This window comes from Mobula birostris, chromosome 9 (genome assembly GCF_030028105.1).
Source record: "Mobula birostris isolate sMobBir1 chromosome 9, sMobBir1.hap1, whole genome shotgun sequence".
Lineage (NCBI taxonomy): Eukaryota > Metazoa > Chordata > Chondrichthyes > Myliobatiformes > Myliobatidae > Mobula > Mobula birostris.
The window spans coordinates 48,618,769-48,638,918 of NC_092378.1; the positions used below are offsets into that span (position 1 = coordinate 48,618,769).

The 20,150-nt window shown below is 40.7% G+C and overlaps 1 protein-coding gene across 1 annotated transcript in view; it reads right to left on the minus strand.

The window, feature by feature from the left end:
- The window catches only part of LOC140202405 (uncharacterized), a 270,611-nt gene extending 250,913 nt beyond the window's left edge, over positions 1-19,698 (minus strand). The window contains exon 1 of the mRNA XM_072267279.1: positions 19,107-19,698. Coding sequence (XP_072123380.1) covers positions 19,107-19,698 — 592 coding nt within the window. The remainder of the gene's footprint in view (positions 1-19,106) is intronic.
- Positions 19,699-20,150: the final 452 nt, after the last annotated feature.

Consider the following 20,150-nt stretch of genomic DNA (forward strand, 5'->3'; position numbering starts at 1 on the left):
GAATGCAATATATTAGTGACTATTCCATAACCAGTTCATAATATATTTGCACTTGGAGACCTTTAATGAATGGTTTATAAACTGGATTCAAGATCAATAGTTAATCAATAAATAACCTCAAATACAGCAAAATTATAATACAAATTGCAAAGAAAAAGGTCATAAACTGGGGTTCCAATCTGGGGTCCATGGACCCTTCAGTTAATGGTAAGTAGGGGCCCATGGCATAAAAAAGGTTGGAAACTACTGTCATAAATAGATCAGACATTTGGAATTGCTGCCAACAAAATCAATGGGAATCAAAAGTTTGACTAGAGATTATTTGGATTTGACACAACTGCAAGCAGCATCTATTGTAAAGTCCCAAGTTTAAGCCCAATTTGAAATGCAAATCACACATTGCCCTCTGCTTAAAAACTATTATTATGCTCATGAATAGATGCAAAATATAGCAAGTGAAAGACTAGCTCAGTGGACTATGTTTTAAGAACATAAGCATTTTAGTTTTAAGCAAAATCTTCAAGCATGTTCTATTTAATTGGCCATCTTCAGCAGATTCTGATGGGAAAAACCAATCCAATGATGCAATGTACTTAGTAGTGTTGATTTTGGATTGTGTCATGAATACCCAGCTCCAGTACTTAAGGGCTTGGTCTAAATATGTACACCAGTTAAATTCCACAGGTAAGCTAAAAGTAACTGTCTTCAGCAGAAGGCAACATTTGACCAAATGTCTATGTATGGCATGAAAAAGCAAGTTACATTGAAGTTAACAGAGATTTCTAACCACTTCATCAAAGACATTCAAAGGATCAAATGGAAATATTTGCTGAAGTTGGCACAGAAATCCATTCCACATGCAGTTCTTCACACATTCAACCAATTCACACAGCAATACCTGGACAATATTCAGTATTGGCCTGATCATTCCTTAATTATGACCACTTCCTGCTACCATTCTTGGTTCAATTACATTAATATTGAGGGTTATTGATGATCAAAACTTAAACATAAAAATACTAGAGAAACTGTGTACTTTAGGTACAGATATATGACTTGCCTCATGTATGTACAAACTACAAGAACAGGAAAGTGCTGGAATACTTTCCTGTAGTCTGAATGTTTATAGCTCCACCCCAATACTTACCAGGCTTGACACCATTGTAGACAAAGCAATCCACCGGACTGCTCACAATCACCAATTAAATCATTCCTTCCTTCAACAAACAATAAATCATGGTTGCACATGTACATCAATCAGTATGGACTGTAGCAACTTACAAAACATCTCAGTGGCACTTAAAAAATCTGCCACCCCTACTCCCCAGAAAAACAAGGACAGCAAGTGCAAGGGAATACCATCACTTTGAGGTTCCCTTCCAAACTCACCCACCATGATATCTATACCACACTGAGTAAATAATAGAAGTTATTATTGTTTGTTTCTCATGCACCTTCATTAAATGTTTCACATATTGATAACATAAATACAAGAGAATGCGTCACTACCTAGAGGAAGTCTGAATTTCCATGCTAATGACATCATCTACTACTAATCTGAGGCTGGAGGTCTACTTTCACTGAAGGAAATAAGCACAAGAGGGTGGAAAAGTAAGACTGTTGCTTAACCTTTTGAGCAACCTGCAAATTTTAAGTTTTCAATACACTAAATTGAAAAATGTATATGGTTTTCTAAAAGAATGCATTAAAAAAATTAACACACAAAATGCTGGACCAACTCAGCAGGCCAGGCAGCATCTATGGAAGAGAGTACAGTTGACGTTTCGGGCTGACACCCAAAGGGTGTTCTTTTCCATAGATGCTGCCTGGCCTGCTGAGCTCCTTCAGCATTTTGTGTGTGTTACTTGGATTTCCAGCATCTGCAGACTTTCTCTTGTTCATAAAAAACATGAACAAGTTTACCATAGGCTGTGCCCGGTTGACTTGTTGATGCGCAACATTTAACTAGAGGACACAGATATAAAATAAGAGAGAGATTTTAAAAGAGACCCGACAGGTAACTTTTTTAAAGAAACACACAGAGTAGTGAGTACCTGGAAGAAGTGATCAAGGTGGGTACCATTGTGACATTTAAGAGGCTTTTGGAGAGGTACAAGGAGGGTTATGGGCCAAACGTGGGCTACTAGGACGAACAGGAAAGTGCTGTGGTCAGCATGAACCAGTTGTGCTCCCCACCTTTGGGAAATGTGTGCTTCGTTTGGGAAGTGCGCTTTTCAACTGTGCGAATGATCTGTCTGAAGGATTCAGTGAAGTGGACCCTTGAGCCATTGCTGGGACTAAGAGCCCAACACCTTCAGACTGGAACATGGGGAACCGAGAGCAAAAAATGAACCATTGTTTAGCTGATTTAAGCGCCAAACCAGATTAAAAGGATTAAGGTGTTGAGGCCAAGGGCAAAGGTCAAACTGGTGTTCAGCTCACTTTTCTATGACAGCCAAAATCCCCCACCTGAGCTTGAATTCCCCCATCACACCTGCCTGGGTTTGACCAGTCTTCCCCTATTCTCACTATCAGCATTGAATTGGTTCAATGGCTCTGGACTCACTTTTGGGAACTGTGGTTCATGTTTTGTGTATTACTTATTCACATTTTTTATTGTTTGTACAATTTGGTTTTTTTTTGCACACAGGATGTTCACAGGAAATAAGGTAGAATCCATGAAAAAAAACTGAAAGGGTTTTTTTTCATGGATTCTACCTTATTTCCTTGTCTTGCGGCTGCCTGTAAGAATATGAATCTGGAGGTTACTTTACTTTGAACACCAGATTCTTCTAATCAACAAGTAGAACTATAGAACACTACAGCACAGAAAACAGGCCATTCGGCCCTTCTAGTCTGTGCCAAAACATTATTTCACTGAAGTATTGGAAATGAATCAGAATCAGGTTTATTACTACTGTTTTAAATGATATGAACCTCTTTACAATTAAAGGGCTACATAAAAGAGTTTAAGTACTGTAAATGCTAATTCATGCATATAAATCCACAGAACAGAGTAAATACAAATCTCTTGATTTTAATCTGTTTGGTGTTAATTCAGTTATTTGAAATAGAACTCTAATGACCTTCTGAGATTTGACCCCAGATTTTAGATTGAAAATAATCTTATCCATTGTGATTCCTTGGAGCTACAATGAAACCTCTCTAATCTGGACCTGGCCCATTTCATTGAGCTAGTATCCAGAGACATCATGACAAAACATAATCGACTTGAAATTTAGTTCACATTATTCCCTCTACAGCTGCTGACTGCTCTGTTTACATTTCCTGCATTTGTGACCTTTTGCTTCAGGATTTTAGTTGTTTTAACTCTTCTTCTGGTCACTGAAACTTCAGAATCAATTTCACTTTTTGACAACTGACACAGCACGTTTACTAAAGTAAGATGCTGATGTGACTTCATGATTTAAACACTGATGCCCTTAATGTGATCTGTTTGATCAAAGCCAAACAACGTTCTCTGTAGATCCTTATCATTTTTAAAGTCAAGAAAATTCAGATGTTGGAAATATGAAATAAAATGTTGGTCTTATTCTGTTTTATTTAATAGTTCAGGTACAGCTTTTGTACCTTCAGGTCATCTTTTGTTGTGGTTATGTGTAAGTTTTTATTTATTACAAATAATTTAATTTCTGGACTAGATTATTAATGGTCCTTTGTCTTCATCTGTACCCATTAGAACAGTTATGATAATTAAAGTCAATTTGTACTTACTAGTCAAAAATGTTTCTTTCATTGAAAAGTCAATTCTATCTTTATCTTATTTTCATTTATTGTGTCTCATCAAACCAGGGTAGGACCTACAGTAAATGGCAGGGCACTGACGAGTGTAATGGAACAGAGGGACCTGGAGTAAAGTGCGCAGTTTGCTGAAAGCCACCAGACAATTAAGCAGCTTGGTGAAGGTGGCTTTTAGCAGGTTAGCCATCATTGGTCAGAGCATCAAGTGTAGGAGTAAGGATATTATGCTGTAACCTTGTAAGTCGTTGGTGAGAACAAACTTGGGACTATTGAGTAGAATTTTGGTCACCCTGGTATTGAAAAGACATTATCAAGCATGGACTCAATGTCTGCGTTATAAGGAACAATTTGACAACGCTGGTTCTTTATTCCTTGCCGCATAAGAGAATGAGAGATGATCTTACAGGTTTATAAAATCATGTAAGGTATGGATTAGGTAGACAGCCAGCCTCTGCCCAGATACCTGCTACGATTTAAAAGAGACGCAAGAGCTAATTTCTTTACATAGAGGGTAGTAAGTACCTAGAATGAGCTGCCAGCGGAAGTGGTCGAGGTGGATACACTACAACATTTAAGAGACATTTGGATAGGTAGGGGGATTGGAGGCTTATGGGCCAACTTGGGCAACTAAGACTAGCAGGGAGGATGCTGCGGTCGCCATGGACCAGTTGGGCTGAAGTGCCTGCTTTTGAGAAGCATTACACTATATGACTGTGATACTCTGTGGACAGTTTCAGTGCTCTTTATCCACAACTGACCAATGCCATGTCAGGTACAAGAAAGAGATATTTGATTAAGGAAGAATTAAAAATAGAGAGAAAAGAAGTAATGTTTATATTTTAAAGGAAATAAATTGGAATCAGGTTTAATGTCACCAGCATATGCTGTGAAATTTGTTGCAATACACAATAATAAAAACTAAATAAATTAAGTAGTGCACTAAAGGGTGGGGGGGAAGAACAGCAATAAGAGGGAATAGAACTGAGGAAGTACTCATGGGTTTATTGTCCATTCAGAAATCCAATGGCAAAGGTGAAGAAGCTGTTCCTGAAACATTAAATGTGTCTCTTCAAGTTCCTGTACCTCCTCCTTAATGGTAGCAATGAGAAGGAAGCATGTCCTGGGTGATGGGGGTCCTTAATAATGGATGATGTCTTTTTGAGGCATCACCTTTTGAAGGTGTCCTGGATGCTGGGGAGGCTCATGCCCATGATGGAGCTGGCTGAGTTTACAATCTTCTTCAGCTTATTCCAATACAGTGGCCCCTATATACCGGGCAGTGATTCAGTCAGTTACAATGCTTTCAATGTTACATCTGTAGAAATTTATGAGCATCTTTGGTAACATACTAATTCTCCTCAAACTCCTTTTTAAGATTTAAATTCAACTATTTATTTTTCTCCATAGATACTGCCTGACCTACTGAGCTCCTCCAGCATTTTGTGTGTGTTGCTCTGGATTTCCAACATCTGCAGAACCTCTTGTGTTTACAATTAGAGACTAACATTATTGTGAAGGTTCCAATGTCTGGAGGCTCAAGGGCCTAATCTAGAACACCACAGTTTCAGAGGCAAGGTCCAAACAAATTCTGTCAAACAGGCACTCCAGTCATAATGAGAAGGCAAAGAAGATGGCACTATGGAAAGGAGTTCCGAAAGAGATTCCTGATCATTGTTAGCCAGAAGTACTATTTCTCCAAGTCATCATTATAAAATTAATAATTTCTTATTAAAAGTAAAAACAGTATTTACATGCACTTCAAAAAAATCAAAAGCACAATACAATATTTGGAAAAGAAGTGCAACATTTTCCATAGAAGCACTGACAGTTTGATACCGTCAGCTGACCGACATTAACTTAAACAACAGCAGATGTAGTGGCCTTTCACAAGCCATATTATCATCTAAACTTTAGCCAGAAATTACTTCTTAAATTTTTGTTAAATAAGGTAAAATGAATTATTTCAAATCCAGATGTCATATAATAGGAATATTTATAATTCACGATCAAATTGTTTCGTTAGGTCTCCAAAAGAACCACATTCAAATCCAGCTAAGATTAATGGAATGAATGCCTATTAGGAAATAAGATTATCTGTCTCAATGCTTAATCTGTGCATACAGAAACAAAATACAAAGTGGGACCAAGACACCACTACTAGCAGATCTAAATCAGAAGCTTGAATGGAAAATGAAACAAAAAGAATTCTCAGCAGTATATGAGTGGCCAAAACACATCAATGCTGGCTTCCTGATCTAAGCCCGACAAAACTTGGCTGTGTGCATTGCCTTTGGATGGATATACTAGTGAAGCATTTATTTGAGTTGTGCCAGGCCAGGCTGGATTATGCTGGCCTGGTTCAGACTTGATTGAGCACAGGATGATTTGCTTTGTGTTACTGTATAGGAATAGCATGTTTGAGATTGTTATCTTCATGGGTTGGGTTAGGAATGAAAAAACTTTTAAGCACCTAGAGTCCCATCTGGTTTAGATTCACTGTAACCACATAACAATTACAGCACAGAAACAGGCCATCTCGGCCCTTCTAGTCTGTGCCGAACTCTAACTCTCACCTAATCCCACCGACCTGCACTCAGCCCATAACCCTCCATTTCCTTCCTGTCCATATAGCTATCCAATTTAACTTTAACTTTTAATCAAACCTGCCTCAACCACTTCTGCTGGGAGCTCGTTCCAACCAAGCTACCACTCTCTGAGTAAAGAAGTTCCCCCTCATATTACCCCTAAACTTTTGCCTTTTAACTCTTAACTCATGTCCTCTTGTTTGAATCTCCAAAACTCTCAATGGAAAAAGCCTATCCATGTCAATGCTATCTATCCCCCTCATAATTATTGGCCTAAAGCTGAATATACTGTACCTCAAGTTACCAGGACATAATATACACGAGTTTTCTTATCCAAATAACTCTTCCAAGTTATTATTTGATGCTGATACAGGACAACTAAAACAGAATTATATATTGTATCATTTTGAAAGAAAAATGACTGTAGTCTTCATGCAGCTGAAAAGTCTAAGGGTAATTTATTATCAACCAGTGTCTTCACAGTTATGCTGTCTTTATACATTTGGGTTCGACTGAATTAGGATTCAAACAAACACTACTATCTCCTAAATAGTCCAAAATAACAAGTTTTGCATGATCAGTTTACTGAATAGTGTTGCTGCAGTCCAAGAGTCCACATTTGATCTTAACGAGAGGACAAAAACCAACAATCTTCCCATTCATTGTGAATGAGACATTAATATTTACAAGCCATTTTCCACCATAAATGACCCTAGGAGTGTTCCAAAAATCATCTAATCACTCAAATTACATTAGAATGTTTTTGCTAAACTTACATTGGATGTGAGAAAACAACCATTATATTGGAATTCTTTAAATGCCTTTTGCAAATATTAATTATAAACTGCGATTCAAATAATTCAGAAGTTATAACTGATTTCAAACATTTCTGAATCCTCAAAAAGATACATTTTGGGGTGAAACTCATTCACATTCCTTTCTCCACCCTTTCCAAGGAAAACTTGTTGGTGTAGAAATTGATATGCCAATACCTTGTTAAGTTACTTCACGTGAGTAAATGTGAATGAGTAGGCTACGTGACGAGAGATAACAGCCAGAGAGCCCACAGATCACTGACAGCATAAACAAGGCTATTTGGCCAATCGCTGATTTTTTTTCCCCCCACAAATGCCCCACTTCATTGCTTCAGGTTCTTTTGAAACAATGTTCACTATTTTAGATAGAAACAGAAAATGCTGGAAACACTCAGCAGGCCAGACAGTACCCATGGAAAAAGAAATAGTATTAACATTTCTAGTCCTAGCCCCTTGGTCGTTTTTGAAATACAGGTTTCCCCCGCCATCCGAAGGTAGAGTGTTCCTATGAAATGGTTCGTAAGCCAATATGTCATAAAGCGAAGAAGCAACTACTATTTATTTATATGGGAAGATTTTGTGAGCATTTGCAGACCCAAAAATAACCTACCAAATCATGACAAATAACGCATAAAACCTAAAATAACAGTAACATATAGTAAAAGAAGGAATGATATGATAAATACACAGCCTATATAAAGCAGAAATACTTCTCTACAACGATTGCCTGCACAGATCTCCGTAGCGAAAATCTCACGCAGGCGCTCTTGGCAGAAAACCTCACGCAAGCGCTGTTGGCATTGTGACGACAAACCAAGTTATCAGAAGATTGATGCTGATGAGAGAGATAAGGGAGACAATGGGGAAACATTCAAAATGCTAATAAGAGAGAAGAGAGAGATTAACGAGAAAGAAACACATTTCAGATATTGACAGACCGGTTGCTTTGAACCTGAACTGTTTGAAGTTTGATAGACAGGCGATACCCCAGCAGGGGGATAAAACGAACAGGTCCGCTAAGGCACGACACACCATGAGATAACGGGACCCTGGAAGAGCGGTGTGCCCCCACAAGTTGGTGGGAGTTTGGAGGTCTGGTCGCGGGAACCGACCATAGATGCATAGGGTGAAAAGGTATGATCGGCGGGAACCTGGTGTGTGTGTCCGCCCTTGCCTGGGTGCCAGGTTCACCGCGGAAGAACGGTCGTATTTGGAATGGAGGGGTCACAGTCGGTGACCACAGAAGACATAAAAGGGTTCGCCCGAAAGCTAACTGCGAAGAACATCAAAGGTCTGTTTGAATCAAAATTTGCATTCTCTCTCTCTCCAACGACCCAAGTGATTACTGCGAACAGTACTAAGCTGAACTGAACTCTGCTTCACTTGAGACTGATCATTTTACCCCTAGACTGCGATAGAGCTTGACTGATTCCTATTACATTAGTTCTGTGTACATGTGCTTTATCATTGCTAACTTGTTGCATTTATATCCTCACGATTAGAGTACTGTGTTACTTATTTCTTTAATAAAACTTTATTAGTTTCTGTTAAACCAGACTCCAACTAAGTAGTCCATTTCTGCTGGTCTGGCAACCCAGTTACGGGGTATGTAACAGCATAAATGCACTCTCCAGTAACCTTTAAACTACGAAGCTGCCGAATCTACCAAATAACATGTAAAAATACACAGCCTATATAAAGTAGAAATAATGTATGTACAGTGTAGTATCACTTACCAAATCCGGAAGACAGCGTAGAGAACACTGATGATAGACTGAGACGTCGCAGTTTGGGTGGTGCAGTGGCCCCCACCCTCCGGGCCGCCGACCCGATACATTGCCGCGAAGAACGCAGCAGTAGCCAGGAGCCACACAGCACATCTTTAAGAAAAAAGCCGAAATAAACATGCTAATTAATTAGGTGCCGCCCACACATAATTGTCGGCCCAGATCAGAGGCAATACAATCAGCACTGATCTAGGCCGACAATTACATGTCGGCCGCACCTAATTAATTAGCTTGTTTATTTCAGCTTTTTTCTTAAAGATGTGCTGTGCCTCCCGGCTACCGTTGCATTCTCTGCAATTCGGTACAGTATCTGTCTGAGGCCCGGGCATTGGGATGGTAGGACACGGGGTGTCATCTCATCGTCGATCAGGGCAGGCAGCTCATCTTCTCCTAAGACTGCCCGCCTCGATGTCGAAGATCAAGGTTCGTCATCTGCTGTGGCTGATGTGGAAGGCTTGCTTGACTGCTGAGCCTCGCGCATTTTTCTATCATAGTTATTTGTAAGGACTCAAACCATCCTGCAAATATCCCCTAAACCTAAGCACCCTTTCAAAATTAAAGTCGTACTTTATCATTGCAGCGAAAATCTCACGCAGTTGTTTCACGTTCATTTCGCTACTACTTTCGGTTTCGATTGTTATCCTTTCCTCTTCCAATTGCATCAGCTCTTCATCTATCAGTTCTTGGTCATGGGATGCCAAAACCTCTTCAACATCATCTTCGTCAGCTTCCACAAGCCAAACTCATTTTGTCCTTGCTTCGTTTACCACGATCGAAACGCTTAATTATGTCTAGTTTTACACTAAGTGTAACACCCTTACGAGCTCTTTTAGGCTTTTCCGATACCTTAGAACTCATCTTGCTAACGGCTGCTCACAGGCACGTGTTTAAGCAATGCCGTTCCGAATCCAGGGGCGAGCGGCTGCTCGGGGCGCGCGCTGCCTTTTATTGCGCACTGAATTTTTTATCGCGCGCTGCCTTTCTTCGTAACAGTGAAAACACCTTCTGAAAGCGAAAACAGGGTACTAATGTAGGTCTTTCATAACAGTGAGGTTTCGTAAAGCAAATGTTCGAAAAGCAGGGGACACCTGCATACTTCTCTTCCACAGTTGCTGCTGATCTGCTGAGTATTTCCAGTATTTTCGATTTGCCGGGTCCGGGCTTGAGTTCTGAAAATGAAAGTTACCAAAGATTTGCAATGGGAAAGAAACAATAAAGAGCTTGATTAGGATAACTCAAGAACTGGACTGTTTGCTTCCATTATGCGTCATAAATGAGGTAATTTGTAACTGGTCCTGGTACATTTAATGTCTTTCACCTGAGACACAACAAAAAAATGAGCAATGGCATCAATGTAGCATGGGCAGGTGTTTTCCAAATCATTTTACTACAGAAAATATACAGAGCTACACACAACTGAACAGCAATAGGCTCAGTTTAGATGCACAAGTTCAAAACAAGGTTAAAGAGCACCTCCACTCTGTCCGCCACAACAGATAGGATCTCCCGGGAGCCACCCACTTCAACTCTGCTTCCCATTCCCATTCAGATATGTCCATAGATGGCCTCCTCTATTGCCATGATGAGGCTAAACTCAGGTTGGAGGAGCAACATCTCATATACCGTCTAGGTAGTCTACAGCCCCTTGGTATGAACATACAATTCTCTAACTTCCGGTAATTCCCTCCCCCTCCTTTCCTCTATCCCTATTTCACTCCACCCCCTCCCCCAGCTCCCTCATGGTTCCGCCTCCTTCTTCTACCACCCATTGTTTTCAGGGCTATGACGTCAATGCTTCCCCTCCCCCACCCCTTTGTTTTTCAAATTACTGGTCTATCAACTGAAGCTACAAGCATTCTTCAAATCCTTCCCCATCTTTCATTCTTCAGTCCTGACGAAGGGTTCCGGCCCAAAACGTCGACTTATTGTTTCTGACTGATGCTGCCCGACCTGCTGAGTTCATCCAGTGTACTGAAAGTGTTGCTTTGATCTTTTACGCATCTGCAGATTATTTTATGTTTACAATTCAAAACAAGGTTTCTTTTGTGTTGATGGAATAAGTCAAATCCCAAATATACCTTCTACTCCCTCGGAGCTATAATATGGATTTGCCCTTGTACAGTAAAGTGTTTTACAAAAAAAACTTTAGTCAACGAAAATTTGGTTTGGCTGTGAAAGAGATTGCATAGATAGCCCTCTTTATAAATCACATCCAGTCCATTTTAAATGGCCGCTTAATTTTAACCAGTTATTAGATTTACAATTGTAATTAGCACTGTGGCTTTAATTATTGATAACTTTTTTGCAGATAAACATATAAAGGAGAAGGAAATCTGGGAAATACTTTTATTGAGCAGAACCGTCCTGTGGAGGACAATGTTGTCTGCCGAGGCAACTAAGTGATGAAAAATAAAGGTGAATGTGTAATTAATTCTCTCTTACCATGCTGAGTAACACAATGCATTCCATATGATTTGCCAATCCCTAATTTCATTTTGCTCATGAAATCCAGCAGTAATGCCAGAATCTGGTTGAGATTTCCCAGCATTGACAGCAAATGTTCTTCTCTCTCAGATCCTAAGCCAATTTAAGAGTAATATTTCAAGCTAACTGTTCTTATATCCTTGACAACCTTCTCTAGTTCTCTCAATCCCAATTTTAGGTTTTCCAGGAAGCAGCCCAAATTACCATTTTTTTTCATTCCCAGCTCAATGATGGGCAACTGCTTCACAATTCATCACCCAAATACTTCCTTTCCACTTGCCAATTAGAAATGGACACAGTATTCATACATCAGACCTCCCTCCCACAAAAAGAAACAAAAAGAATTAGGCTACGTGCTCCCCTGGGCCTGCTCCAGTATTAAAGATGATGGTGCCCAATTAATTTTGCACTCCATCCACTTTTTTCTCAACTCTATATCTAGGGATTTCTTCAGTCTCAGCCTTTAAGATGTTCAACAACTGTGCATTACTGAAGATTAATACTACAGCACTCTGTGGTATTGATACCAAAGATTTAAAATCATGTGCAGAAAAATTTCTGCAGGTCACAGACCCAAGTTGTCAACACCATTTCCTGAGATATTGCATAGTTGCAGATTTTCCAATCCATGGGAAGAAGTTTTGACTCTACTACATCATTTCTTTCAAAACCTTTGGCCTCAATGAAAATAATTTAATGAATCGACATTGTTTCATCATCAGGCATGTACATCGTCCTTGGATCCTGAGGCTAAAAATACATAATGTACCAAAGTTCTGTACTTTCTACAACACTTCCTTCAGTAAAAAAAAAACATACATTACTGGATCAGAGTACGTTAGAAGCTGCTTAGACATGCGGGATTCATCTATTTCACCCAGCACTGTAACAGTGAGTGAATTAATGACAGCCAGTCAGAATCACCACAATGTCAGGTGGTGCTGACATAGCGGGATGTTGCAGCACAGTGGTGAAGGAGTGAAGTACCATTCTGCCCTTTACAAAAAAAAGGAATCATACTCCAGGTTTAAGCAGCTGGGATCAAATTAATGTCTTGAGGAGTACAACGGATGTAGAAGTACACTTTAGAAGGAAGTTAGAAACACATAAAAGCATCCTTGGCTTCACCAATTAATGAACTGAGTAAATAAATTTGGATGTCATATTACATTCCTGAGACGTATAAAATCCTAAAGGGATTGGACAGGCTAGATACAGGAAGATTGTTCCCGATGTTGGGGAAGTCCAGAACGAGGGGTCACAGTTTCAGGGTAAAGGGGAAGCCTTTTAGGACTGAGATTAGGTAAAACTTCTTCACACAGAGAGTGGTGAATCTGTGGAATTCTCTGCCACAGGAAACAGTTGAAGCCAGTTCATTGGCTATATTTAAGAGGGAGTTAGATATGGCCCTTGTGGCTACGGGGATCAGGGGGTATGGAGGGAAGGCTGGTGCAGGGTTCTGAGTTGGATGATCAGCCATGATCATAATAAATGGTGGTGCAGGCTCGAAGGGCCGAATGGCCTACTCCTGCACCTATTTTCTATGTTATTCAAACAAGATGTTGGTGAGACTGCACTTTAAGTATAGTGTGCAGTTCTGGTTGCCATGCTGCGGGAAGGATGTGATTAAGCCAGAGGGTGCAGAAAAGATTTACAAGAACGTTGCTGGTACTTTAATGGATAGGCCATGATTATCTTTCCCGGAGTGAAGGAGACTGAGTGGTGACTTTACAGATGTTTATAAAATCATGGGAATAGATAAGCGAATCATGAGTCTTCAAAAATGGAGGGCATAGGTTAAGGTGAGAGGGAAAAACAATGAAAAGGGATCCAAGGGGTAAATTTTTTTAAAGAACAAAGGGGAAGAGCTATAAGAGAAAGTGGTCAAGGCAGCGCAGCTACAATGTTAAAAATACACTCAGTGTCTATTTTATTAGGCAGGTGTCCCCAACTTTTTTGCTTGGCAGACCAGTTTATTACTGACAGTATTCATGCAGACTGGCTGACTTGGGGCGGGTGGTTGAGTTGGGTTGCCAATAGACAAGAGTAGCAGTCAAATACGTTGTGTTTACCCCGAGAAAGACTACCATGACCATGAAGCCTTGTGCGGGCATCAGTGTGCATGCGTGTACGTGCCAATTTTTTTCTACAAATCGTTTTTGGCGATTCTGTTTGGGGAGGGGGGTGTTAGTCACGACCAGAATATAGGTGATAGGTGGCTAATACACTCAATTTCGTTTCTAAAAGGGTTTATCTAACGAATTTAATATTAAACACAGCGCATATCTTCCTCGCATGAATATAGTGAAGTCAATTATAAGTCAATAGCATCATAACATTTTAAGTAACATTTGGATATTAAACACACAGCGCATATTTTCCCCGTATGAACATATAAAATCATTGCAACACACCAATATCGCTGAATCAGCAGGAGCCCTGGGCTTGTTTCCCTGCAACAAGACGGTGCCATCGAGGAGTGATGGGAGACAGCGATATTCGAAGGGAGTTCCTTATGTCCAGTCTATTCCACAATTTAGTTTTCATTGCATTCAGTGCAGAGATATGTTGGAAATGGAAGAAAAGTTTTCAGTGCTTTTGTGGCTACCTCAGGATATTTAGCCTTGACTTTGAGCCAGGATGCCGGCAGAGATGTTATGTCAAACATACTTTTCAGCCCGCTGTCATTTGCAAGCTTGAGGAGTTGATCTCCTTCCCGCGCTGACATGGATGACATGTGTGTAATGACCTCGCGTGCGTTCAAGTTCAACAGTGGCCGTGGCAGGGAATGAGGAAAGGTGCAGCTGACTCCTATCGCCAAATCATATCGTTTCCTCGCGGCCCGGTAGCACATGCTTTGCGGCCCGGTGGTTGGGGACCGCTGTTACTAGGTATTGTGTACACAGTGCATGTTTGTGATCTTCTGCTGCTGTAGCCCATCCACTTCAAGGTTTGACATGTTTGCGCTCAGAGATGCTTTTCTGCACACCACTGTTGTCATGCATGATTATCTGAGTTGCTGTCGCCTTTTTGTCAGCTCAAACCAGTATGGCTACTCTCTTCTGACAAGACATTTTTGCCCACAGAACTGGCGCTTACTGTGTTCTTTAAAAATTTTCTCACCATTCTCTGTAAACTCTAGAGAATGTTGTACATGAAAAATCCCAGGACATCAGCAGTTTCAGAGGTACTCAAACTGTCCTGTCTGAAACCAACAACTATTCCACAGTCAAAGTCACTTAGATCACATTTCTTCCCCATTCTGATGTTTGATTTAAACAAATGAACCTCTTGACCATTGCTACATGCTTTTATGCATCGAGTTGCCGCCACATGATTAGTTAATTAGTACATAACAAAGTGCCCCCGAATGTATATTGGACAAGTTCATGGATAGGAAAGGTTTTCAGACTCTAGCTTACGTAGGCATATTGGTTAGCATGGATAAGTTAAACCAATTCAGTTTCTCTGCGATATAACTATGATTCTACTGCATTGCGCCTTCTTAAGTGCTTCCTGTCCCTGACTGTTTATTTGTCATGTCCTGTGAATTAGCACAGCAAGATTCCACTGGACATTTCCTGATTATACTCTTTCCCCAAACATAAACAAAACCTCATTTTCCCACATTCAAGTTCATCTGCTATCAATTTTCCTATTGTAATGGAGACATTATTCTTCATAGTAATGGAGACATTTGACCATGTCTTTCTCATAGCTACTGACAAACAGTATTGAATCACCTGCAAACTTGGACAAGTCACACACTGCTTTTTCCATCCAAAACATAAATTTAAATTCTGAACAACTGAGAGATCAGTACCTTTGCTTGCGACATCTTGAAATTAATGACCTAATGCTGTAAAACGCCCCATATTTAGGGAATTTCCTTGGAGAAGACAGTAAAAACTTGATAAATCTACTGTTCATCTGTTACAGTTATTTCAGTTAACCTACGCTGTTATATAATCTGACCCTTCAAAATTTACTGGTATACAATCTGAATCATTTAAAGTATGTGACATAATTTTATCTTTCTTCACAAAGAGTTTCTTTAAACAATGAGTCAGAGTAAAGAATCAATGCTTCAGTCCACTATTTATAGCCAGGTTGGTGGGAAAAGTAAAGGGCTGGGAAAGAAAGAATCTGATTTTTTTCTTTAAATATCTATCACATTCTAGCTTGCCCTCCTTCTCCCCACCTTCTTATTCCAGCATCTTCCCCTTTCCTTTCCAGACCTGAAAAAGAGTCTCAGCTCAAAACATTGACTGTTTATTCATTTCCATATGCTGCCTGACCTGCTGAGTTTATCCAGCATTTTGTGTGTGGAGTTTGTAGAGCGACCTCTGTTAAGAAAAGGAAAGGAACGGTACGTCGCATCCAGAGTTTCTCCGGTTAGCGGACGATTTCCCTCCATGCCTCTCTGACGTACTGGGGAACCGCGTACGAGGCAAGTTACAGCAGTGGTTTGCCATTGCCTTCTGCCGGGTGAGTTTCCAAAGAGATCACCAGCTCGTAACCCAGCATGGATGGAAAGCGTGCAGAGGAGCCGGCTGGCTGGATTCAAACCCAGGACCTTTCGTCCCGAAGTCCGACGCTGATGCCACTATGCCACCAGCCAGTCTCTGTTATGGGCCACAGAAAATAAAGGTGGGCTGCGGAAGGCACAATAAATCTCAGCCAACAGCAGGTGTATTCCATCCTGGATAAAAAGGTTTCTTTCTAGGATTTCACTAAAGTGCAACAACACGTTGGTAAAATTTTCTGAACATATGATAATATGAACCTAAGTACAGCAAATAGAACATTGATCCCAAAGTAAAAGCTAAAAAGGTTTTCACAGGAAAAAAAATGTTCATTCAAATGAATATTTCATGTGGCCATCATATGGTGACAACATTCTCACCTCAAAGCAAATTTGAATTTATGACCAACAGCAGTTTCTCAGTACACATTCAGGCTGACAATTCACTACAGTACTAATTGCCACACATGCAGAGAGGAATTGCATTTCAAATGAGTTACTGGGCCAGATTGCACTAAACCTGCTCCTCTGTCTGAACTTGTCGGCCCTACAGTCTTTCCTCCATAACCTAATCTAGATTCAGAAAGCAACTGAGGTGACCTCCTTCTCAAGGGCTGAAAGGAAGGTCTTGGAAAAATATAAATTATAATAGTTATGACACAGATTATGTGTGAATTATTTAAAGGATTATTAGCAATGTCTACAAAACAAAAGAGCAATATCTCCCAGTGAAAGAACAAACAGTGATCAGCAGAATGGACCCTCAACTAAGGAACACACATCAAATTTGCTGGTGAACGTAGCAGGCCAGGCAGCATCTCTAGGAAGAGGTACAGTCGACTGTACCTCTTCCTAGAGATGCTGCCTGGCCTGCTGCGTTCACCAGCAACTTTGATGTGTGTTGTTTGAATTTCCAGCATCTGCAGAATTCCTGTTGTTTGCGCCTAAACTAAGGGCAAGGATTTGGTTTCCATAAAAAAGATACTCTTGGAAAGACGGAGCATAGATGGTGTGAAAGGAGACAGGAGTGATGGTCAGGACTGACAAGCAGTAGAGGGCTGTGTAGACTGGGTACAAAAGATAGGGTGGGGTGTTGGGGAAGGTGGTTCAACAAAAACAATTCTACATGTGGTTTGCATCTTAGGCATTGAAATAGTACACACATCAAACTCTGTAAATGTGCGAATTGCATAAGATTAAACAAAGTGTTTAATACTACTGAGAAGATAGTAAGTTAAGAGTTTTATAACTGTAATCTAATCTTAAGGTGGAACACGATATTTAAAACTGTAATTGACCCAAGAACCAAAAGCGATCTGAAGGCTTCAATTAGGTAATAACTTTGAAACCTGATCCTATTCATTCATTCATTCTTGTAGCTGTAACTGTTACTGTTCCATTGCTTCATTAAAGACTGAACGTCATATCAACAAGAATAATATGCTGTAGCACATGCTTGGTCAACATGAGGACCTTATACACAGACCTGCATTGTTGTATTAACCAAAGAGTTTGGATGCTGTTACAGTATTTCATCACATTCGGCAGAAAATCTGTCCATTTGTTGTCACTATGCTAAATCCAATTTTACAAAACAGGTGCTATTATTACTCTCCAATATTTTTTCTGTTGCACAAGCTCAATGACATCAAAGCACAAGCACTTAGTGTTGATTAAATAAAAGTTGTGTTCAGTGGCAGGGATTAAGACAATTGCCGAGCTCACTTAACTGTTATAATCTATTGTATTTTCTGTGAATATTTAAGCAAAGAGGAAATTGGTACTACTTACAAGTCGAAGTTGAAGACTGAAATATACATGGAAATTGGAAAGTTATTACAAAATAATCAAATTGCAGTTCAGTATCTTCACTGAAACAAACTACACACTCACCAATCAAGGCAATATCCAACAGGGACCCAAACAAAAAATGGGCTGTAAAATATTTCTAATTCTTCCTGCTTAAATTCCCATTCTCCTCAACCAACAGCTCTATCAGTGTCACTCTTCAAATAAAACATCATCACAATAGAATCTATTAACAATAAGTGTTCAGCTGGTCAATATGACATACTTGTTTTTTAAAAAACCAAAACTTACTGTAATAGCAACACACATCCCCCACCTCCTCCCACTTTCAAATCTCTTACTAGCTCTTCTTTCAGTTAGTCCTGATGAAGGGTCGCGACCCGAAACGTCGACTGTACCTCTTCCTAGAGATGCTGCCTGGCCTGCTGTGTTCACCAGCAACTTTGATGTGTGTTGCTTGAATTTCCAGCATCTGCAGATTTCCTCGTGTTTGCGTTGTTATACTTACTATAATAAACTACAGCCAGACTCAAGCCCATTCTTCTAACACCTCAGATCAATAACTCTCTTCAGTTACTACCCATCAGCATTTCCATTTTTATTTCAGGTTTTTACTGTTTTTATTTTTTTTGGTTTTCCTTTAGGAAAAGAGCCTTTACCTATGAACATCAATGCAATGGAAGACATCCACAGTCAAGCACAATCCTGCTCTGGCTTTCACAAGCCCTTTGGGCGGCATTTAGAAAAAGAGATCTGACCAATGATTTCCTTCATCAGCCCAGTGCTGCCCAAATGTCAGCTGGGCTGCTCTCAACTACGACTGAGAACCGATCCTGAGACCCACACACACACTGCAACAGATTTAGTGCAACACTGTCACTCTGTGGATTTCCTCGCCCAACCGCAGATATGATGCTAATTTTTATCCATATTACCCGGGGCACAGTTGCAATCCTGCCTACCGAACAGCAACGCTACTTGTAACGAGTTGGGAAGCAATCACAATGGGAGTGATACCCAGAACACTAGTTTCAAACCCGACCTTGGTATAAACTTCGCCCAAATGTACCATCGGTACCAATAACGTGAGCATTTTGAACAGCAAGATGATAATTTCGGGGGTCAGGCTGCGAGCCACATCACCGCTCTACTGGACAAGAAATTTAACAGCACTTTAAACAATACCGTTTATGGCGCACAAACACAGAGATACATAAAACCAAGATCTCACAGCAAATGAAGAACAGACTAAATCCATCAACGCGAAAAAGAAAATGACGAGCAGTGTAAGGGCTGGCTTTGCATTTCGAACGAACAACAGATCAGGACCGCTACTTACCAGATGTGCTGCCAGGAGCTTGGAGCCATAACAGAAGCGAAGCCACGAGCAGGGCGCTGCAGTTCCCGAGCAGCCTGCACCGCGCCGGAGCTCGGGAGCTCGTAAAGAGGGGAGAGAGCCACGGCCGCCGCCGCACATCTGCACTTTCCATAATTCCTTTCCCCTCTCCGCTGCGACCTCGATGCTTCCCTCTCCTCTCCCTTGCTCGCTCGCTCACAAGGCCAAGCGCGCTGCCGCTCCGAAGCGCGGGCCCGCCAAAACGATCGAGGCGGCAGCGAGTGTCTCCCAACGTCTCCGCGACTTCCCAGGGAACGCGCCCTATTACGTCACTGTAATCCGCTCGCGACTCCCACCAATCCCTGATTCTGTCCCTGATTTCTCCCGCCGCCGGGATTTGGGGGGGGGGGGGTGGGGGCGGCTGTTGGGCACGTGCGCCATTTACCCCCGCGCCGCCGTTACCACTGGGTAGGGAGGTGAAGTTAACCACCACGCCAAGCCTTAAAGTATCCGAAATTAAAACAGAAAACCTGCAGATAATCAGCATCTGTAAAAAGTGAACTGCAGTTAGCCTTTCACCTCTGTGATATTTCATTAACGCAGTGGTAATTGCTAGATTGATAATCCTCAAAGTATTCCAAAAAATGTTGCAAAGGTGCTTAATCAATGATTTCTGAAAGTTGTTGAATTTTCAATCAACTATCCATGCGTGCACAAGGTAACTATAGCCATCAGCCTAGGAAGCGTGAAATATCCAGACTTGATTGTGGGTTTTAAACATATTAAGATAATATTGCATTGGCAATTAGAGAAGTTAAAACTGAAGTTATTTTTGTCTGTGTTCATGCATGCGAAAGATTTCATAACATTATTTGAAGATAAACAGGAGACCTGGGCTGGGCTGCTGTTGAAACTTTCTTAATAATTACTGTAGATGTGCAGCACACAAAAACATATTTTACCCAAAGAATGCTAAATATGCTGAGGCACATTTTGCAAATGTACCACACTCAACGTGCATTTTCACTCCACACAATTTCATGATTT